General features: G+C 35.6%; 1 protein-coding gene across 1 annotated transcript in view; it reads left to right on the top strand.

Moving 5' to 3' along the window:
* The first annotated feature begins 6 nt into the window (after positions 1-6).
* Positions 7-24,587, top strand: part of Fam174a (family with sequence similarity 174 member A) — a 26,715-nt gene continuing 2,134 nt past the window's right edge. Inside the window, exons 1-2 of the mRNA XM_010603348.2 lie at positions 7-158; positions 15,666-15,800. Coding sequence (XP_010601650.1) covers positions 82-158; positions 15,666-15,800 — 212 coding nt within the window. The 5' untranslated portion in view covers positions 7-81. The remainder of the gene's footprint in view (positions 159-15,665; positions 15,801-24,587) is intronic.

Genomic DNA, 24,587 nt, shown 5'->3' with positions numbered 1-24,587 from the left:
GCGGACGCCCTCGGCGGGAAGGCAGGGGAAGCCTCCGTCGGGGGCGGCCTGGCTGTGAGCCCCAACCCTGGCGACAAGCCCATGACACAGCGAGCCCTGACCGTGTTGATGGTGGTGAGCGGCGCGGTGCTGGTGTACTTCGTGGTCAGGACGGTCAGGTGAGGCGAAGCCTCGACGGCCACCCTGCGGCCTGACAGGGCCGACCTATTTCTGTGACCCCATTGCTTTCTCTGCCCGCAGCATCAGGGGCGCCTACCGAGTGAGAATGTGGCAGTGACTTATTCACCTGTGCTACCTTTGGGGAGCGGGGTTAAACTGCCCAGAGGCTGCTGTATTTCACTTATAAATTAATACCCCTTAAATTTCCTTCACAACAAATTTAAGGGAATATGAGATTCTACCATTTCAGGCATTATGCTTTGAGGCTGAAGTGAGCTTCAGCACGAAGGAACTTAGGCAGTGGGGTATAATATAAACTATAATTTTAGACCAGATTTTAAAGAGATTTGAAAGAAAAAACAAAGTGCCATTTTTCACCGTTTTTGTTTTTTGAACATAGTTTTTAAATAAAATTGTTATTAAAATAAATTTTAATCAACAGGCCTTTGATTTTTCTTAGGCTTAACATTTTACTATTAATGTATTTAATTTTATAAATAGAGATTCTTTAGAATTACTGAGTCATTTTAAAGACTATAAAAGAATTTAGCTGGGCGTTGAGGCGCACTCCTGTAATCCCAGCACTCCCGAGGCTGAGACAGGAGAATCGCTGTAAGTTTGAGATCAGCCTGGGCTACATAATGAGTTCAGGGTCAATCTCAACTGCATAGTGAGACCCTGTCTCAAAAACAACACAACAAAAACAAAAACAAAAATAACAAAAGAAAGAATTTAAAGTTTCGAGAACCACCAGTATAAGCATTATAATTCAGTTAGTTGGGGTTGTTTTGCCAGTGCCAACAAATCCAGGCCTGCTCTTTGTTACAGGGAAAGTTAGAAAATGATCAACGGGCGTTAAACCCTTATTGTCAACAAACTGAGACTTCTTAATATGAAGAAAGATGAAAAGAAATTTGAAGTAAATTGTTTTTGCCATTGTATAATTGTTATTTAGTACTGTTTATATAATTCTTATGAGGATTCAGGATACCCTAATTATTATATTTTGTATTAACATAAATTAGGGATAGGGTGATTATTTTCTTGCTATATCCCTTACTTGTCCTTCCTTTTGCTTTAGCTTTATTTATAACTTCATATACAAATGTTTATGGGCATGGAATTTTAGTCTTCGTTGCTGTACCACTTGGAAAAATAAAACCTTTTCCATCAGATTCTGTTCAGTGGCTTGGTATCATGTTGTATGGGCCCAGCCAAATTCTGAATGATGGCTAATAAACACTGCATTCTATAAGCAACGTCTAACACAGTCATGCAGTCCAAGTTCTAAATTTATTTGGCTACCTAACAGCCAAAGCTTGATTGATGCTAATAAATCTGGGCAATGTTCAGAACCCATACTTTTTCCTTCCAGATTATTCTTTTCATCCTCATTTTTATAGATGCTCCTGTTGGCTCCCACTTCCAAATATGCATGACAGTGAACTAGCATCAGTTATTTGTGCCACGGTGAAAAATGGGCCAAAATCATCATTTCTTTAATTGATATGAGGTGACGCTAAGAATGTTTTACTTGTAAAACTGTATTGTATTGGGCTCCATGACACTTCCAAATTGTTTTGCTTTAATTTGATTGAGTTACAATGAATATGAATATGTGGCTAGAAATAACATCTATTTTGAGTCCACAAGTGATCCAGAGAACAATCTGATTTGTTTCTGTAGAAATTGAAAAATATATGCAGTAGGAACAGTGTAGATGTCCTGAGATGAACACATAATAATATCTGTGAAGAAAGACTCGTCTTATTTTTTCTGTATGCCTAGTGCAACCTACAGTGGACACAGCAAGCATTTCCTTATTCCATGGACAGAACCCTTAAACCATGAGCCAAAATAAGTCTTTCTTCAAGTTGTTTTCAGGTATTTCACCACAGCGACAGAAAGCTGATTTAGTAGTGATAAAGATTATTATTTTTTCTTCTAAACTTCTCTTTTTTATTTCTTTTGTGGATTTTATTCTCCTGTATTACAAGAATTCCACGAGTGCTTCTAAAGTTTTTTTTTTTTTTCATTTTGTTTTTCCACCTGTGATAATTGGGTTTTTAAACAAATATTTGTTTTATGTGCAATTCTGAGTGGTAAACATCAATAGATTCTAATTTGTTGGGTGTTTTAAAGCGAGGACAGTGCTTCCCATTGTTTTGTCATGTTTTTCACACACGGAAATTTATGTCTGTAAGGGATGAATGTATAAGACTATGTTTCCAATGTTAATTCCCTTTAGGTCTTGCCTAGTGACCTAAGGAGTTGAGGGGAATTTTGTCTCAGTGCATAAGTAACCATTTGCATGTATGGCATTTTTGTAGCCTGATGCTCAAAAACTAAAGAATTAGAAAAGTTATCATATGAGCTATAATTTTTAACTCAAGCAAATTGGTTCATGGTAAGTTTGAGTGACTGTTAGGCCATCAAGTATTTTGTCGTTTATTAAACTAGTATCTTTGCTTTTTGAAATCATGTAGTGAACTTTTAGTAATATGGCAGCAAGAAATCAAACTATTTGAAGGAAATTGTTCAGAAATCTCATTCCTATTAAACAAGGGCATTTGAAAATCTACTTAATACCATAACAAAAGCCATTTTATTTGTTTAAAGAATTTGAAGTCTGTCTCTAATCAACATGGGTCATTTATAAACTTGCCCTATAACCGAATGTTCTTTCAGTTAACTTTTACTTTTTGTATATGTTCTTGTCCCCCAACAATTTTAGCTATGCAGGTAGGCAGAAGTTTTAGAGTTGAAGGTATGTCTAGTTACATGTGTGCTTAAGAATCAGAAGAGAAGAAACTTCTAGAGGCAAAGGAAAGTAAGGAAGCTGAGAAGGCACGGAGAGTGTTTCTAAATAAAGTTCACATGGTAGGAATAACACAGCGGATAGGGGAGAATTTGTCCATTGCAGTGTTCCTATTTCCCCACCTTTCATTCTGCTCTCCCAAGTTGCAGTTTGACTTTTTGTGCCATCTGAAATTGTTCTGGGATAACTAATGACCACATTGTCTCAGTTTTATGTCATTTCTTCGCTCTATTCAGTAACAATATTTAACACTGGTTTTTACTTTGACTTCTAGGATATCTCTTTTGCTACTCTGAATTTCTACTCTCTTGGTCTCCAGGAATTCTTTTTCTTCCCCTTTTGTTTCTGCTGTTAAGATACTCCTATAACTCAAGTCCTAGAAAGCAGGGTCTTAATGGTACATCTTTATTCTTGAAAGGTTGTGTCCAGCTCAGGTAATGCAAAAGCACTCACTGAATGTTTATGGAAAGGAATGACTTTCTCTCTTTCATTGACTGTTGTCAGGGCCCTTTGTTTCTTATTCCTTTGTGCCCTGGACTGTCCGTGAGTTCTGAGTGAACCATCCAAAATTAAATTACTGCTAAGTCATTATTTACTTTCTAAGTTATGGACATGTATAGTCAGCCAGCTCCTCACTGCGGAGGTGTGACAGACTCCTAACATTCAAATTTGAGAGAGTCATTTTTATCCTTGAGCGAACACTGGCTGCACTGTTTTAATTAGGTGAATGACATCGTATCTACATAGTTTCTCAAACTAGAAACCTGAGTCACCGAAGCCTCTCCCTTTTTCCCTCTCCCTCTGTCCCTTTCCCTTTTTTCTCTTGTTTGCTATTTATATCAATCATCCATTTTCAGTGTCTAAGTGTTTCTTGAGTACATCCCTACTTTATGAATGTCACTGGCCTTATGTTAGTTTAGGCTCAAAATAATAGTTTTTGTATTAAGTATTTTTTCTCACTTCATTCTGCATTCTAAATATACATCTTATTCAGTTTATCTTCCATGCTGAACAGGCAGTATATTCGTTTGCATTGCTGTCACTGGGACAACTACTTGATAGCCAGAAATTAAAGGAGGGCAGGTTTATTTTTGGCTGAAAATTTCAAGGATCCAGTCCATGGCTGGCTGGCTCCAGTTCAGTAACATCATGGGAGAAGGGTGTGGGGGAGCAAAGCTGATCCCTTCCTGGTGACTGGGAGGGGAAGCAGAGCAGAGGGAAGCGTGCCAGAGACATACCTTCCACTGGCATGCCCCCTTTCTGATCTGTGAGGGTGTATTAATCCAGCCAACAGTCGCCGTAAGAATCACAGATACTGCTATTCCTTCCAGAATGTAACTCTGATCATGATGTGTTTGTATTTATAATCTTTTATGGCTGTTGTCCAATGTGTAACTGCTAGCTGCATGTGACAGTTTAAAAACTTGCAATTAAGTAAAATTAAAAATTCTAGTCCTGGAGATGCACTTGCCACATTTGAGTGCTTAATTATATCATGAGTAGCTACAGTACTGGACATGTCAATGCAGCATAGTTCCATCCTTGCAGAAGTTCTCTAGGGAATCACAGTTCCCTGTCATCTCTTGGGATATGTACTTGTCTGCTACATCTAAATGTGCCGTTTTCCAGGATAGTTGTGCTCTTTGTAGTAACTCAGCAATCTAGTTAACTTTCATTTTATGGTTTTGCCACTGCAGTATAAAAGTCTTCCCTACTTGGTAGAGCTTATTGAGAGAGACTAGAGAATGCCCAGACTTTGTTGACTGTCTCTGCCTAGAAATGGCACAGTTAGTTCTATTGAGTTTTATTCAAGTCAGATCTGGACAAGATTCTAACTATATAAAGGCTAGAGATTAAGTGTGTATACTTAGGAAGGGATGGAGAGCTCTAGTAATGTCAGCCATACAAAGTGATAGAGCAGAAGGTTATAACACCTGGAAAAATGCCCAAGCTCCCACAGAACCCAATTTGAATTCTGCTTTTGGCATTTCCATGCACCACTCAATGAATTCTTGAAGGTCTAGATGGATTATATTTCTTACTGTTTCATTGGGATGAACTTGCACCTTATAGAATAGTAAAACACATACCATGACCATAAATTATACACAAGTAATGATTTTGCAAGTAAATTGATTTAAATTATTTCCCCTGGTTTTCATATATATATATATATATAGTATACATATTTTATATCAACACACATTTGATACTCATTGTGAAATTGTCCTAACTTCAAAAAGTGACAATGCCATAGAAAACTAGATGTATATATTCTTTAATTGCCTGTTTTTTTTTCTTTTTCCTTCTTGTTTTTGGCTAACATGATTATGAAACTATGTATATTTCTCTTACTCCATAGCTTCTGATATCTCTCAAGTTTTGCTTTCTTTTCATTTTGGTTTTCCATGGCCTGTTACTCCTTTCCAATATATATATTTTAGTGTTGTCATGAATCCTTTCATCTTCGTAACACATTCAAACTGCCTTGTGTTTATTGCCCTGTACTGACCTTCCAGGCAGATAATTTGATTGGCTGTCTTATCTTTGGAGTCTGGGCCACAATATAGGTGATAATTTAGTCAAAGGATTGAGTGTTTTGGTTTAGAAAAGTCTCAAGCTCATTACTGTGGGGCCGGGAACATATTACTGTGGGTGAAACTAGATAATTTTATGTGGTAGAAAACAGTGCTTCCTACTGAAAAGTTTACATGTGGAACAATTTTTCTGGGACCAGTAGACATGACAGATACTATGATAGCATGTCTTGTGCATTGCTGTATTTCCATCGTTTTTTGGTGGTGACACCCCAATATGTAAACTAGCTAAAAGTAGCACTGTGACTGTTGGCCATACCTCCATGGAAATCAACTCTGAGCAGCTCAACTTGAAAGCTGTTGTATTCTGTATTTGGGCTGCACAATCTCTGAGGAGAAAATACGAAAAATGTAATGATCTAGATCTAATACAACCTCTGTGCTAAGCTGAACAAAAAAGTATAGTATAAAGTTATGAAAAGTCAATGGGAATCTCTGTGACTTTTTTGTTAAGATTAAAAACTGCTGGCAAACCACATGATCAGCTTTTCAGAATATAGGACTCACTAATAGAGTCTCTATGAAGGATTCTTAAAGAAAGTTACAAGGAAATAAGCATTGAACAAATGTAAGATACCAATGAGACTTAGAGAAGCTAAGAATCTTAAATGCTTTTTATCAGCTAGATTTTTAGTTCCATTAAATACAATATGCAGTTAAAAGTGACTTATATAAGGGCTTTTTTGATTTTGTTTTTTGCTTTTGTTTTCTTATTGTGAACGTGAATAAGCCTAGATTTGGTTCAGTAGCTTTTTGAAATTAGCAAGATTCTGGATTTTTGTTTTTGTCTCTCTATAGGAGGACTACCTCAGCTCTGAACAATATGTTTTACACAGATGCAGGATGCAAGGAGGGACCTGAAAAGAGGCTTTCTCTCCTCCTCCCCTCCTGTTTCTTCCCCTTCTCTTCTCTTGTGTCTCTTTTCTTTCAAACCCAGGGCTTCACACCTGGCAGGCAAGTGCTTTACCACTGAAATGTATTCCCATCCCCTATGTATCTTATTTTATTGACTAGAGAAATGTTCCTGAAAGTTTTACCAGAGACATTCACTTCTATCTCATTTGTCTCAGCTACTTCATTTTGCCATCCCTAGACAAGGTCTGGCAAAAGAAAAATTCTATTTTTATGAGGGGCTGACACCAGTTATTGTGGTCATTGTGTACTCTTCAGGGCTATACTTTATTGTTGTCTAAACAAAATCATGCTTCTGTTAAGCCAGAAGTTCATCTGTTACAAAAAAGCAGATTACAGGGAAAAGAAAAAAATGGAAACAAAGTCTTTGTAAATAGGGAAGGGTGAAGGGAGGGCAAGGGTATGGGAAAAAAATAAGAACCAAGACATACCACGTGGTACAAGATTGCAGTGATAAATGTAACTATTGCTTGCTTTAAATGTACCGATAAACTTAACGGAGAAAAAAAAGCAGATTCTGTTACAGTGGTCAAAACTAAAAGATACACCAATTAAAATAGTTGTACTTAATACAAGTAGATGCCAAGCCATTCATAAAAAGAGGATGAGCCAGAAAATATGTTCCAGCAAAAAATTTTACGCAGTTTTGTATAATGGATGAGCCAGAAAATATGTTCCAACAAAAAATTTTATGCAGTTTTGTATAATGAGTGATCATTGTATTAAGGATTACAACTGTTTTGTTAGTTAATTTTGTGACCTTGGTTAAAATTGCTTTATCACAAAGACACTATAAGTTAATGTTTGAAAACTCCTATTATATAGTCAAATTACTTTTGAATGACTCCTAGATATAGCATTTACATCCTCACATTTAATTTCCTCTAAATCTTGCCTTTTTGTCTATAAAATAAGGGTACTTAACCTTATAGGATTGTTAGAGGATTATAAAAAGTAATGTTTATGAGCTACTTAATTCAGTGCCTGGCTTATGATCACACAAAGCAAATATTGGTTATTCCCTCTCTCTCTCTCTTTTTTTTTTTTTTTTTTTTCCTGGTACTGGGTATCAAACTCAGGACCTGGCACTTACCAGGCAGCTGTGGCACCACTGCGCTACATCCCTGGCCCAATATTGGCTATTCTTAGTGGAATTATTTTATATATAGAATTGCAATTATGATTTTTTAAAAAGTATTTACTATGTTTTCCTCCCTCCCATAATTGTTAACTTTTATATTTATACTTTAACTTTCATCATTTATAATTTTCATTATATACACACACACACACACGTTTGTACTACATATACATATATTTATACTATACAAATACACATATATAAATATATTCTCCATGTGTACATTTCAAAACTATTGTGTATTTGTGTATGTGTATGTGTATTTATTACATACAAGGTTCACCAAAAGAATGTATACACACTTCAGAAAAAGGAAAATAAATATCTGAAAGCTAAGGACTACCACTTGGAGCACCTCTTATAATTGTAAAGGCCAGGGGAATGGGGAAAAAAGAAGAACCAAGATGATTATGTAAAGGTGCAAATTTCCAATGAATGTCATATTGTATACCTTAAATGTACCAATAAAATTAATTTTAAAAAATAAATAAAAGATGAAAGATGGAAAACAATAATTGTAAAGGCCAAAGATAACTTATGTTAATCTCATGATGTCTCAATAAATTTAGTATTAAAGTATTTATATAAAGTTTTCTTTTCCTGAAGTAAGTATACATTTTTTTTGGTCAGGCCCTCTGTGTGTGTGTGTGTGTGTGTGTGTTGTATTTGACCTCTGAAACTGTGACCAGCAAGAAAGTAGGTGTGACCAGCCTGGAGATAGAGTTAGAATAAGAAAAATAAAGGAAGATGGCAGAAGTCTGAAGGAGTCGGTCATAGTGCCAGTCAGAGGCCAAGTGAAATGAGTCCTGGAAGTGCTGGCTTATTTAAATAGGACTTTAAGGTTGACTAAGAAATAACTCTGTGCTGAACTTTTAGAAATGGAGGTCAGGAGGATTTTCAAGACTAAAATGCTGTTTTAGAGACTGAGAAAATACTAGGAAATCCATGTAAAGGTGGAGAAGCAACATGACAAGGAAATTATATGCCATACACTTTAGAGCCTCTTAAATCCAAGTTATATGACATTTACTTAGTATTTACCTTACCTGGGGTTACTTACTGTCCAGAATGCTATCAGGAGGCAAATCTAAGCACAGTTACTGATTGTATGTGCTAAATTACAAGGGGCTAGCTGCAAAAGGTGTCTATGAGTGAAAACAATATTGCAATATTGTAAAGATAGGCTTAACATGCTTTTGATCTTTTCTGAACTGACCATTGGCTGTCATCAGTGAATATTCTACTGGAGATGAATAGTGATAGGAAGCCTTCTTGGAGGAATCTTCTGTTTAATGGTACATTTCTCAATGCTTTGATAGTGACAGAACTTGGCAACTGGCAGGCCACTAAAACAGGACCCAAGAAAAATTACAAAAAGGAGCTGAAGGAATTCAGAAGCACAGTGATCTGAGACGGTCAAAATGGGGTCACATACATCTTAACACTTCCTGGGAGCTTTGTTGTTAGATAGCAGAATGGACTGATAGTGCCAATCTTAAGTCATTAAAATACTCGCTTTATCCTGAAAGGCAGAAATGTCTCTACCATGGGAAACAATTCCTTGTAGAATGCACAGTATTTAAAAGCAGGAAAACAAAAAAGTCTGTTTGGCTCTTCAGTAAAGGGTAGCTGTGTTACAGTGGGGTAAATTTGCATACTCAGATTAAAAATGAAAGTCCTTAGCACAGGTATTAGGGTTTGGATCTAAAATATCCCCAAGGTTGTGTGTATGGAAGGGGTCTGGATCATGGAGGTGCGGTGCTCATCAGTGGAGTCATCCAATGCTGAGTTCAATAGCTGAATGTGCTGTGAGCAGGTTGGGCCTGGTTGCAGGTGGGTCGTTGAAGGTGTGACCTGGACGGGTGCATTCTTGTTCTTAGCTGCTCCCTTTGCTCTCTGTTTCCTGGCTGCCGTGGGATGTGCAGCCTTGCTCTCTCATGCCTTTCCCTATGCATTTCTGCCTTGGAGCCAGCCAACTTTGGACTGAACCCCCTTGGAAAATGTAAGCCACATAAACCTCTCCTTTAATTTGTGGGTGTTGAGTGTTGTCCTTCAGCGATCAGAAAGTGACTAAGAGTACAAGCTAAGTATTAGTGGCTCTAATTTGGGTAGGGAGAGTGACAATCACCTGTGATGTACCTAAAATATCTTAAATGAGACTCCTAAAGGTCTGAGAGTGAGTACATGTTTAATGTACTTAAACATTCTAGAACTTTTTTTGCTGTTGAGCTGAAAGGCTATAATTCACCTCCTGAGATCTATATTGAGCTTTAGGAATTGGAGCGCTCCCTTAGCTTTTGCTGTGGGTATTTTTAGAGGTCATGATATGTGTAACATTTTAGCTATGTTTTAAAAAGAAAATGCATGATACAGCATATTGTGTATTGCATTCAACTTGTTTAACGTTTATTAAGCATCTTTATAGTAGAACATGTGCTGCGAGTATAGTGGTGAGAAGGACAGATACAGCTCCTGTTGCTGTGAAATTGAGGTCTAGTAGAGAGAAGGCTACGCCACTGGAGTGCAGAAGAGAAAGTGGACTATAGAAGGAAGGGCAATGTGAAGCTGGAGATATTAGTATTAGCCATCCTGAGCTCACCTTTGGAGGTCATATTATAGATTCACCATCTAATACTGAGGACTAGGAACCCACTGAAGATTAGGGGGCTGAAGGGGAGGTTAGTAGGTTTACCAGGGTTGATTCGAGTAGCCAATTAGGATGCTCCTGTAATAAGAGAAGAGATAATAGAAGTATGATGGAGCAATACAAAAGAACTTGTGATTCTCAGAAAATACAAAAAATAGGACCTTGCCATTCGGGCCGCTATGGAGATAACATTAGTGAAATGTAGTCTGTTGAAAAGCAGTAGTAGGATGCATATTCCATAGGGATTCCAGCTGTCCACAGCTGTAGACCTATCACAGCTTCCGTGCCAGTACCACCATCATAAGTCCATTCCCAGCCAGTGTAGCAGAGGCTGGCCATCCTAACGGACAGGCCTCCTGGAATGGGTAGCCTTGCTTTGGGGCATGTCCGCTGCAAAGCCATGGTTCTTCCTACCTGGTTGTCCTTTCTTCCACTCTCCATGGGTGTCAGAATTACTTCATCTCTAGGGTCTCCTTGCCTTGTCTCATTTCCTCTCTATCCTTCACAGGCCAATTCCCTAATAAATATCTTATGTTCTTTATGAATTTAGTAGAGCTGTGATGAAAAATCTCGGGGACTGGGAATTTAGCTCAGCGGTTCGGTGGCCTGCCTTGCAAGCGTAAGGACCCGAGTTCAATCCCCGGTACCAAAAAAAATCTCTTCAGATGAGGTGACTCAAACAAATGAAATGTATTGTCACCTAGTTTTGGAGGTTTGAAGTCCAAACTTAAGGTACAGGCCTGGTTGGTTCATTCTGAGGACTGTGAGGAAAGGGTCTCTTCTAGACCTGTTGTTGACATGTATGTGACTATTTCATGCTCACCTAATAATCAGGCTGTCTTCATGTCTATCTGAAAATTTCCTTTCCTCCTTCTTTTGCTTTTTAAGATAAGAACAATAGTCAGAATGGATTAGTGCCTACCTTAATGACCCCAGATGAACTTGCTTCCATCTGTAAAGACCTTGTTTCTAACATCACATTCTGCAGTTCTAGGAGTTAGCTCTCAACATACATTTTTGGAGGACACAGTTCTACCCATAACACATCCAAATCCCCACTGATGTCAGCTTCTTGAAGAAGTGGAACTAAAAATTGATGGGCTGTGTTTGAAAATGAGAAAGATATTAGATTAATCAAAAGAATTTTTACTGTGCACCAAATTTGGCTGGATTTCCTAAAATTGTAGACAACTAAAGTTGTAGCTCACAACTTTATTTTTCCTTATGTTGCTATGGCAAAATATAAACCATATTCAAATTCATTCTTGGTCACTAGTGAAATTAATGCTTGATCATCATTATACTAAAAATAGTCAAGACTAAATTTCTCTTTTGTATGAGTAGTTTTATATTTTTATTGAGATCTATTCTTTTAAACTGTCTCTAACCACACAGTGTGTGTGTGTGTGTGTGATCTTCAGTCTAGTTTGAATGTGCTTTAGAATAAATTAAGAAATATTTTGTACTATTCCATGCTAAATACATACCCTGTAAATGTTCCATTAAAAAAAAAAGATGGATCGGGTAGAGACAGCAAGATACATTGATATTTTCTCTTTCATAGAGAAGTGAAATGAAGTGGCATTTTTTTATGTGGTATCAAATATTTTTACATGAAGTCTTATCAAGCTTGCTTTAGCAATTTTATTTTGATAGTATAATTTATGCATGTTATTGAAACAGAAATAGTTTTTTCCAACCAGAATATAATAAAATTTTAAGAAATTGCATCTACTGCATTAAAACTATTGTTTGAATCTCAACTTAAGTACCTAGAAGAAATCTAATCAGCAACATTTAACTGTGCATGCCATGTTCTAAGTGAACAATTCACTATAAGTAACTGTTCAGCTTTTTTCTTTTGCCTTTTTGGACTTCTATAATTTCATCTCTTTGTTTCTAGATCAAGTTATTATTTTTGTGTTAGTGGCCAGCAAACTATATGGTTTCATATTTCAATATGTATTAGGTCTAATAGAAAAATGCTCATATTTTAATTATGTGTTTATAAAACAATTTAGATGTTGTAAAGTTAATAAAACATTTCTTTGTGAGAAAAACATAAACCTTGGCTGTTAAAATTGCATGGGTTTTAAAGCCCACTTTATTGTTGAACAATAATCCACATGTGTGAAGAATCACTGCCTATAATATGTACATTTTATTGTATTTCATATTTTTATAGCTATGTAGCTGTCATGATTGTGTAGCTGTCATTGCCTGTATCTTTGGATTGAGGAAAGACGTTCTGGGAGAAATGGCATTTAAAATTTAAATTCTATTTAATAATACAGGTTTTTAAAATTCAATTTATTCTTGTATGGTTAGGTATTAATTTAAATTGCACTGCATCCCCTATTTATTTAGAGCTTTACAATATTTTACCTATTTGTATGAAATCAGTTCTTTTGCTAAAGAGATTCATGTTGAGAAGATAGCATTTGTTTCCATGATTAAACAAGTCTAGAATATAAAATATATGGAGAGTATGCGTATTGACCATATAGATTAGAATAAATAATAAAGTGGCCAAATCAGTGTAATCAAATATACCACACACACAAAAATAATATTAGGCGGATTTGTTTGGCCATTTCTTGGAAGAGTAGAAATTCCTTCAGCCTATAATGAAGACCTAGAGAGTGGAAAAAAATATTAGCTGATATTCATTTTAAAGATCCTTAAGTTCTGTCTTCCTATCCTTCTCTGTTTTAGGACTTATCAATGTATCTTGTGACAAGCAATGACCTGATTAGCAACAGATTGAAAATTAACGTATATGACCTGGAAGAATCAAATTTATTTCCAAAAATTACTTTAGATGTCATTAAACTCTTCATTCACTAGAAGTGCCAGATGTTTGGGAAGCCATATGGTTTAGAAAGTGGAGCAAAAAAACTGAAAAAAGGGGAGGAGGCAATGTTACAACTGTCGGTATCCACAACCAGTCCTGCCATGGAGTTTCACTCACACTTACAGATTTTTTTTTTTCTTTTTATCAAAGGAAATTTTGGAAAGCATCAACCTCTCAAACATATATTTAAGGAGATATTAATTATTAAACCATGAGGAACTAAAGGAGGCAGTGCTTTTACACATTTCTTAGTTCATCTTAGTTTTTTTTATTAGTTTTCCTTTTAATATCTTATAGTTCTAAATTAGAAGTTGGCAAACAGACTAAATCCTATCTGTTGATTTTTTTAAAGATGGTAAAATCTAGGAGATAAGAATATTTTTTATAATTTTAAAAGATTGTAAACAAAATAAAAATTCAGATAAATATGTGGCAGAGACCGTATGTGGCCTGTAAAACCTAAATTATCAGATGGTGTGGTTCACATGGTGTGTGTGTATACACATGCATACACACATATAAATATGTACTTTTTAATTTAGCAGTCAGCATATTTAATTTCTAGTACAAAAAGACTAATTTATTCTTCACATTGTCTTATTTTTGCTAGTTATAACATTTATTACCCCTTTCAGCTGTTTACATTTGAAACTATAAACAGTCTGCTTGCAACATTGTTGTTTGACCTGTCACCTCCAAGTGGGTATTTAGATAGGTCTGCTATCTATGATTGGTGGATATTATCTTCGGTTTTGTCCAGGCTTAGTAATATTTTTTTTTCAGCTTTAATTGAGTTTATTGGTACATTTTAGGGATACAGTACAGTTACATTCATTGTTGGGATCTTGTACCTCTACATGACAAGTCTTGATTCTCATTTTTTCCCCTTACCCCTGCCCTCCCTTTACCCTCTCCTCCCCTCCCCATCTACAAAAACTTTATTTTCATCTTTTCATTATCTCACATTTTTTTCTTTTCCCTTATTACCCTTCTTCTACCCATCCCACCTTCCCTACACCTTTAGCTCAGCGGTTCAGTGGCCTGCCTTGCAAGCGCAAGGACCCGAGTTCAATCCCTGGTACCAAAAAAAAAACTGTCACAGGCTTAGTAATATTTATGAATTTTGATTATTATGATCAGACACTATATTTGCAGACACTAGTATAGTGCTTTGTGTTTGTTAAACCTCATGTATTTGTGCAAAGTGTGCACATGATGTGTGTGTTTAATTCCTCTGTTTTCCAGGACTTTTCATGGTCGCTGCTAATTGCAGTTTGTACTATAGTCTAACTACTTGTTATCACAATCTTATTACATCAAGCAAAGTAAATCCAAATTTGAATAAATCAAATTTATGATCACTTGTTGAAAAACATTCTAATCTGTTTTTTAAATAGACACTTTGGTGAAACACCTCTCCCTCATTATGGAGTTGAGGCTGGCACATTGTTGGTGATTCAGGCACTGATTTCAGGGTGGTGATTTGGGATCACTCAGCAGTAAATCACTGTGACCCTCAACAAGTATTTAGTTCTCTACACCTTAATGTCAGGCACTGCTAGAAAGTGATCTTGCAGTTGAGTATAAGCAAACATGGTTGCCTCCCTCATGGAACTTAGTAGGAGAGACACATGAATGAACACCTACATAAATGTCCTCACATATGGGTGCGAGGTGAGCTAAAGGATTTGAAGGAAAACAAGTGACTGGAGAGAGAATCATGGTCAAGAAGTATAAATCATGATATATTTAGCATCCTAAAATCTTCGTTTCTCTAGGGTAATGTTTCTCTAACCAGGATACATAAAAGTCTGAAGTTTTTGTCAAACATAGACTTCTGGGTTCTATGTTCAAGTTAGGACTGGGTTAGGCTTGAAGATTTACATTTCTTGTAATTTCCTAAGTGATTGTGGTTCTTCAAATCCCTGGAGCTTTCAAGAATGACTGATTTAGGATAGAGGGTTTGAGCACATTATAATCACCTTGTGGAGTTTTCCTGCAGCTTCCATACTTAGTTCCTACCCATGGAAGCTCTAGTTTTATTATGACCTGAACATGGGGCTTGTGAAAAAGTACTTAGCAGGTTTTTCTGGTGTTTAGCCAGAATTGTGTGCTGTCAGATCCCCTGCCCCCTGCCACACACAATTTCTTACTCCTGCTAGTGTGGAGAATACTTTATCCTTTAAAGCAGTCAGAAAGAATGGAAGACCTGGGTCAAAGACTGGAATAGAAAATCTCAGTACAGATGTGATGCCTAAGCTTAAGAACTATCAGCACAGCTGACAGAGGCAGAAGAGCCTAACAGGAGAAATACTCATGGTGCACAAACATGTAGGAAGGAATAAGTTTTGTTTCGTTAATTATAAGTAGTCCCTGGTGGCATTTTGATGTTGTAGCTGAAATTCAACAATTTATGCATTGAGTATCTCCTGCATTAAAAACACATGAATAATTTATTTTTAATTTAAAGTCTGAAGTAAGGATTATGTATACTCCATTAAGCTAATTTTTATTCACTAATTTGTTCTGTTTAATAGGATGAGAAGGAAAAACAGAAAGACGAGGAGGTATGGTGTTTTGGACACTAACATAGAAAATATGGAATTGACACCTTTGGAACAAGATGACGAGGATGATGATAACACTTTGTTTGATGCCAATCATCCTAGAAGGTGAGTATTTAGGAGTTTAATTGCATGTGTCAGGAAACAAGTTTTTGCTAAAAAAAATTCAATTAGACGTTCGTGTAACAAGTTTTACACTGACAGATTTCATTCCGTTTTGTTTATATAATGAAATTCTTTGTGCTAGGCAGCCAGTAGCTCTCGTTCAATTCATAATGATGTGCTGGAATAGACCCCAACAGTATAATGTGGCCCAAAAGATTTTATTGTACAATTTGATACAGAGCTTTGACTTTTCAGTTACTCATTTGTGCAATATATTTTAACTGTGAGAAAGAAAGACAGAGAGATTGATTCCCTAACCTTGATTTTCTTTTTATAGTCTGAGAATATTTTGTTTTCCATTTGGGATATGTATTTGATTTTCTGTTAGTGCTTCCTTGGCAGAATTGTGGGGTTAATTGTCTCATGGTCTGATGTTGTAGTTACAATGTCTGTATCAGATCTCTTCTCACTACCTGTTAAGAACTTCACTAAGAGGTTAACATGAACAATATTACAAACATATGGAATTAGTTTCAAATAATGGAATGAGTGAAAGAGACAGTAAATATTCCAGTGAGCAAAAATGTCTTAAGATAAGTGAGATTTTTGGGGGGTAAAAGAAAGTAAGACTCCAGATTCTGGTACAAATTCAAAGACCCATAGAAATCTTGCAGTTGAAAAATAAGACACAACAGAAAATCAGGCTCTAAAATCTTAAATATTTAGAAATGAATTAATTATCAGCATTATTAAAAGCTCCTATGTGTACTTTTTTGTTTGTTTGTTTTGTTTTTTGTTTTTTGGTTTTTGAGACAGAATTTCACTATGTAGTTGAGATTGACCTGGAATTCACTATGTAGCCCAGGCTGGTCTTGAACTCACAGTGATCCTCCTGCCTCAGCCTCCTGAGTGCTAGGATTACAGGCGTGTGCACCACCCCTGGCTTCCTATGTGTACTTTTAATTTTACGTTTTATTAATTCTTTTTTAAAAATTCATTAAATTCCAGTTATATAATAAAAATATTAGAGGCTAGGTACACAGATATGAAGAAAAATATATCTGCTTATTAAAAATTCATTCTGTTATTAAAACAATCGACCTATTTCACCCTCTCAGTTATACCATTTGAACCTTATTTACACTTTTAGTTTTTCATACCACAGAAACTATTTGGTATTTACTTGTGTGTCCTATTTGTTTCACTTAGGAGTATGGCCTCAATGTGCATCTGTTTAGCTATAAATGTTTCTAGATTCTCATTCGTTATGGCTGAGTAGTACTCCATTTTGTAAAAAAAAAACCACATCTTCTTTATCTAGTCTCCAGTTGGAGGGCATTTGGGTTATTTTCAAGTTTTAACTATTACAGACTGTTCTGCTATAAACATGGGTGCACATATACCACTGTGGTATGATTCTTTTAATTCTTTTGGAAAGATACCCAGCAGAGGGATAGATGGGTCAAATGGAACCTAATCCTAGTTCTTTGAGGTATCTCCATATTGATTTCCACAGTTGTTGCACCCATCTGCCCTCCCACCAACAATGGAGAAGGGTTCCTTTCTCCCCACAGCCCTGCCAGCATTTGTTATTGGTTGATTTCTTGATAGCAGCCATTCTTTTTGGGGTGAGGTGGAATCTCTGTGTTGTTTTCATCTGCATCTCTTAAATGAACAGTGATTTTGAACATTTTTCATATATTTATTTGCTGCTTTTACTTCTTTGAGAAATGTTGTTCATTTCAGATGCCCATTTTTGAATCAGGTCTTCGTATTTGGGGAGGGTCTGATTTTTTTTAGTTCTTTATGTATTCTAGATAATAGTCCTTTGTCTGAGGAGTAGCTGGTAAAAATGTTTTCCCACATTGTAGTTTGTCTCAGCTCTGTTGGTGATTTCTCTTGCACTGCAAAAACTTGAATACAATGAGATCCTGGTTGTTTATTCTTTGTGCAAGTTCTTGTGCTGCTGAGGCTTTGTTCATAAAGTCTTCTCCTATGCCAATATCTTCGAGTTCTATCTAATTTATTTTCCAGTAAGTTTAGTGTTTCTGTTTTGATATTTAGATCTTTAATCCACTTGGATTTTAGTTTAGTGCATGGTGAAAGATAGGGATCTAGTTTTAATCTTTGACAATTTGAAAGCCAGTTTTTCTAACACCACTTATTAAAGAGGCTATTTTTCCTCCAGTCAGGATGGTTGGCTCCTTTGTCAAGGATGAGGAAGCTGAGTATGTCTGGTGTTGTTTCTGCATCTTCTAATCTATTCCATTGATCCTTGAGTCTGTTTCTTTTCCAGTAGCATGCTGTTTTTATCACAGTGGCTTTGTAGTATAGTTTCGAGTTGGGAATTGTAATTCCCCCCGCCACGTCTCTGTTACCTAGAATGATTTTTGCTATTCTGGGTCTTTTCTGGTTCCAAATGAGGTTTTGGATTTTTTTTCTCAAGTTCTGTGAAATATACTGTTGGGATTTCAATCGGAATTCCATTGAATGGCTAAAGGGGAAAGGAAATAAGGGAAAAGAAAAAAATGTGAAAAAATGAAAAAACTGGCTACAAAGACTTTTTAAATAAGGAGGGTGAAGGGGGTGAAGGGAGGGCAGGACTATGGGGAAAAAAACAAGAACCAAGATACATCACATAAAGGTACAAGATCCCAATGATAAATGTAACTGTATTGTTTGCTTGCAATATACCAAAAAACTTAATGCAAAAAAATCAAAGTTAAAATACATAAAATCAAAAGTTTATAACATTTCTTCTGAAAGCCTTTTGAATTCACTCTAAAGAATTATACAGTTTTCAATAAGACTAATACTCTTCTTTTTGACTGTTAACTTAGGTCTGAGCCAGAAATAGTTGTTGACTTGCATATTTACATTTGAATCATTGTATGTAATAGGTACTTGTCTTTATACATTAGGGTCAAAGGGAAACTAGTAGGAAATAGAGTTGGGAGCTAAAACTTACTGAGGGAATAAATCATTTCTCTCATTAGGACTTCAAGAAAGTGCTGATTAAATAGTATGGCAATAGTGTCATATTTTACACCATTATTATAATTTTGCAAGCTCTTATGGTTATTTTGAAACCAGATGGGTACATATGAGGCATCTCCTCTGCACATAGAAAGGGATGACAAAAACAAAATTGTTAGTAATTCAGAATTAACTCCAATTAGACAATGAATGTGAGCCTTGGCTCATCTGTTCAAACTTGCTTGATAAATGATAAAGCTTAGAATAAGATAAAGATAAAGATCATGAGAGTACTCTTTGGCAACTGATTGGATAACCTAGGAACAGTTAAGTTCCTAAAAATATGTACCCTGCTCAGTCTGAATCAAAAAGAAATTTAAAAACCTGAACAGACCAATAACAAAAAGTGATTGAACTCATTGAATCAGTCTCATTCCCTCGGCATCTGGGCACCCTGGTACTTGCCTGTAATCTCAGCTATACAGGGTAGGAGGACTGTTATTTGAGGGTCACTCTGATTAACATAGTAACGATACAGTGAGACTATCTAAAAAAAATATTCAATAAATGGATCTAAGAAACCTGGATATCTGCACACAGAAAAATAAAATAGAACCAGTTTTTCAAGCCATGTATAAAAATCAGTCCAAAATGCGTTAAAGACTTAAATGCCATAAAAGTTTTAGAAGAAAACATAGAGAAAAAACTTGATGCTGCTCTAGGCAATCTTTTTTTTTTTTTTTAATATAATCCCATAATCACAGGCAACAAAAGTAAAATATACAGTTCGGGTTCTACCAAAGTAAAAAGCTTACACATAGCCAAATAATTAATCTACAGAGTGAAAAGGCCATTTATGTAAGAGGTGAGAAAATTACAGCTTGAATATACTTTATCCTAGTTACTTGGAATCAAAAGTACTGCCGATTTTACATTTGGAATATTTTTCTGAAGGTTTTAGATTTCAAAGCATTTTGGATTTTAGCTATTCAATTTAGGGATTGATAGGTCTGACCTCCATTTGTTTTTCCCATCTGCTTGAGTTTCTGCAAAAACAGTCACAGCCTTTTCCTACATCTGGCAGCCCGGACCTGAGCCCAGGAGCAATGCCTGTTCTGCTAAGACACAGCTCACCTGCCCGCCTGCCAGGTCTCAAGGGCTCTTGCTGTAGCCCTGTCCTCGGCCATTCTGTCTCCCCACCAAGCCCAAACACTATGCATAAAAACAAAAAACAAACAAAAATCAATAAACTGGCCTCAAACTCTCCTTTGGGATCAGTCCAGGAGGTTCTGTCCAACCTTCAGGTTCCTGTCCAAATTCAGGGTGGCTATGCTCTTTATTGGGTTATCACTATTGACCTAAATATATGATTTGATATGTAAAATATATAGTTAATACTTATGAATCAATAGTAAAGAAAAAGAAAACAGAGAACTCAATTTATAAGTGAATGATAGATACTTGGATACTTGCACCCTGTTTAGAAATATAATTTGATAGAGCCATTATGGAAAAGAGCATAAAAATATCTCAAAGCCTTAAAAATAGCACGTACATTATCTGACAGTTAAGTTTCTGGGCATATATCCAAAGCAAATGAGTATGCCAGAGATGTCTGCACTACTGTATTCCAAGAGAATTCTTCACAATAGCCAAGCTATAGAAATATCCCAATGTCCAATGATGGATGGATGGAGACTGAAAATGTGTAAGGACAATGGATCTAATATATGTAAATGTGTAAACAATCAATTGAATATTATTAAGCATCAAAAAAGAAAGCTTTTATAGCTCTTATATAGCTGTTATAGCTTAACATGGTGGTGCACGCCTGTTAATCTCAGCATTCTAGGAGGGAAATTCAAGTCTAGCCTGAGAAACTAAATGAGAACCTGGCTCAAAATAAAAAATAAAAAGGGTTTGGTATGTAGCTCAATGAGAAAGGGATGGATTCTGAGATTTGTGACCACACAGGTGATGAGATAAAAATCCTCATCTTTTTTGTTTTTTTATGCTTTCGGGATGGAATCCAGAGGTTCACACATGCTAGGCATATACTCTGTCACTGAGCTGCACCTACAGTTTATCCTCTGCTTTAAACAATATTAAACATCCTTTACATAACACACTGATCCTGGTTGTTTTTACAGTTGAAATAAGTATGAACCCTTTTCTTCTGTCTTTCATTTGGTTGAAATGGCCACACCCCTTTTCTATAACTGGGCTGCATTTTCCAAGAGGTGTAGATTGAGGTGTGTTTGTTCTTATGATATCCCTTGTTTTAGAGATTATTTCTTCTAATTAGATATACATTCTAATTATCATTACATCACTTCAAACTAATTCAATGGGCAGGATTTTCTCTGATTTTCTTAATGTTTGTACAATGGTATAGATTAAATATGTAAGTCCATCAATGTACTCTACATTCTCAATTTATCTTTTGGGAAACACAGGGGGATTGACTAAAGCGTTTTAGAATACAATCTAAATGTCTACCTCAATCCCTTGAGCTTAAGTATGCATACATTTTAGGTATGCCAAGTTACATGATAAAGAGGAATTGAGATCTAGCCCTTATATTAATTAAAACATTAGTTAATTTTTAAAAGCATTTTGTTAGCATTTTTTTTTCTTTTTTTAAGACAGGATCTGACTGTATCAGCCAGGCTGGCCTCCCAGGCTAACCTCGAATTCATGACAGTCCTCCTGATTCAGTCTCTTGAGTTCTGGGATTACGAGCATGCTCCACCACACCTGGATACTATTTTTATTTTCAGGGTTTTTTTTTTTCTTCCCTGGTACATGGGATCAACTCAGGACCTTGCACTTGCCAGGCAGGTACAGTGCCACTCAACTACATCCCCAGCCCCCATACTACTATTTTTAAATTAAGAGTTTTACTATGAATTATGTTGACTTTTGTCAAATGCTTTCTCAATTTGCAAGGAGTGATTCTGTTTCTCCCCATTTTAATGAGTGAGTGTAGTGAATATAATACATTTACTCTTTTTTTTTTTTTTTTTGGTACTGGGGATTGAACTTGGGTCCTTGCACTTGCGAGGCAGACAGCAGAACTATTGAGCTATTCCCCGGCCCTACATTTATTCTTGAATATTGAAACAACTTTGTATTTCTGAGATAAATCCGATTTGGCCAAGATATATTCTTTATGTTACCACTAATTATTTTCTGTTTAATTTTTGTCTCTGGCTACTTTTTTTTTCCTTTTAAAAATTATTTTATTAGTATATGGTTTCAAAACATAATAAATACATTCATCTTGGGGAATTGGTACATATATCCCACCCATTTTGATCCCTTTTATCTTCTCCATAATCATATATACTTATATATATGTGGTATATACATATATATCTGTACATAAATGATACATATATATGTGTAGATATTGTCTATATTTTTGTAATGTCTGTCATATTTTGATACTCACTATAAAATATGTGAATAAATGATCCCTTCACATCTATGGTTTTAAAACATTTTTTAACACTGGTATTATCTCTTCCTGGAATATTTGATAGAATTCAAAAGTGAAACCATCAGGGAATGAACTTTTTTTTTCCCCCCTCTGGAGGGAATGACTTTTGGTAACAAATTCAATTTTTAAAAAAATAGATTTAGGGCCAAGGATTTAGCTCAGTGATTCTGCCGCCTACCTTGCAAGGGTAAGAACCCAAGTTGGATCCCCAATACCCACCCCCCAAAATTTTAAAGCTATTTATATTTTTTGTTTCTTCTTATGTCACTGCTAAATTTTATTTTTCAAGAAATTTGTCCATAAAATACTGGTTATTTTAAAGTTACTAAAATGATCAATTATATGAATAATTTTCACATACCTGATTTTCCTTTTGATCATTTATTTATTCTATATACAGAGAGAGACATCCATAGATTCTTTAATTTATCACATTACTTGTATACTAGTAAGATATTAGGGTTGCTCAAAATTTTTTATTAATCCAAGCTATGTCCATTTGCATTTGACATATTAAAATTATTCAGAGGTAGTATTTATTCTTACTATATTATTGCCTTCTTTGCTTTAACTTTTTTCCACTTGAGCTTTTCTTCTTCTGTTGCTTCTTGCCTCCCATTGTATTCTATTGATTCTTAAAACCAAGCCTTCTTTTAACTACATTCATCTTTTTAAAGATACAAAATAAAGTAGTACAATCGTGTAGATATGGGGTCCTTTTTGCTGCTGTTGTTAATTGTCAGGATTGCTAAAAGTATCCTATAGTGGATGGAATAGGCTTTACAGCCATTTTTGCAGCAAAACCACTAGTGACAATAGTTGTTTACATTATATGGTGCTATACTGGTTTATGTTAGTCACATATTTTTTCAACCAGAGCAAATTAAAGGCCGATATTCAGAGACTATGAGGAAATGTAAAACAATTGAAGTTTGGAATCATTGTACCAAAGGGATCCCTTTGTGAGCACTTTTTTCTTAGAACCACTAAACATTTTCTAGAAGTCCTTTAAGCCTTGGGTAAGGGCTGCTTTTAAGGCTCAGTGATAGAGCTCTTGCTGAGCACACAGGAGGTGTTCTATCCCTGGCACTGCACAAATAAAATAAAGTAAAATATTGTCATTCCACTCAATCTTGCCAAATGATTTAGCAAATACATTGTATAAATATAAAATATCTGCTTAGAAGTAAATATCCCCTTGAGTGCAGGGTTGTTTTATAAACCCACACAATCATCAGAACGGTCTTGCAACATAATTTTTACTGTTCTCATTTGAAAGATAGCAAACTGAGGCTAGAAAGTTCAAGGGACTCTCTGCTTCTCTTCCTGCTACAATCTTATTCAGTTTGTTTAATGCTTATTTATACCTGTAAAGATAATTATTCTCATTATCTTCCTTGTTTTATAGCAGTGACTTCCCTTTACTCTAGTTTTTCCAATGTACACCAAAGAAGTCTAGAAGTAAAGTGAAAAATATTAACAGTATGACTTGTTTCTTCCCAGCTGCATTATAGAGTCTTAGAACTTTACAGTGTAATTTCTAATTATTTTTAGATCAGATTTTACTAGTGCTGTCTTATTTGTTTGAGATTCTAAAATTAGTTCCACTTTATTTTCCAAAGTTGATTCAAAATATAACAGGATGCAACTCATTTTCAGAGATGTACATGAGTTTCCTTGCTTACAGTTTTATAAAACAAGCTTTTTTGTACTCTTCCTCAGAAGAGTGCTTCTAATGTGGCCTGATAAACACAATGATATATATTAATAATGATCTTTGTTATTAGGATGAAATAATTATTTTAATTGTTTCTTTGTATTAGATCAAACCATATGAAACTACCAATATGTGATTTAAACTAAATTTCCTAAAGGAATTTTTTTTTTCATATAATGGGGTATCATAGATTGGGCTGAGGCCAGCACAGTGTCCCAGGATTGTGACTTCTGTGTCCCCGAGTTCTGCCCAGGATCATGTGCCTCCTTCTGGACTGATGATCTGATAGTGCCACTGTTTCCATCATGACTGCCAAGTTGAAGTTAGGGACTGGTTCCCCTTTGTCTCTTTAAGAATGGGAGCACTTTCTCCAAAAGCCCTCCTCCACCTGAGTTCTTTCCTTCTTCTTTATTGTATTTTCATTTCATTGGTCAGGCTTAACTCTTGTGATCATTCCTAAAGTAAAACCTGAGAACGAAAGGAAGCACTGTGCTGTGATTAGCTCAGAATTACCATTTGAGGTAAATAGTTTGAGTTTTCCTTCAGTACCTTCATTATATCTAGTATTATTATTTTTTTTTTTTTTTTTTTTTTT

Source organism: Fukomys damarensis, unplaced genomic scaffold (assembly GCF_012274545.1).
Source record: "Fukomys damarensis isolate Sample0158 unplaced genomic scaffold, DMR_v1.0_HiC HiC_scaffold_3, whole genome shotgun sequence".
NCBI classification, from domain to species: domain Eukaryota; kingdom Metazoa; phylum Chordata; class Mammalia; order Rodentia; family Bathyergidae; genus Fukomys; species Fukomys damarensis.
The sequence above is the reverse complement of the archived record's forward strand: the minus strand, read 5'-3'. Positions and strand labels throughout refer to the sequence as shown.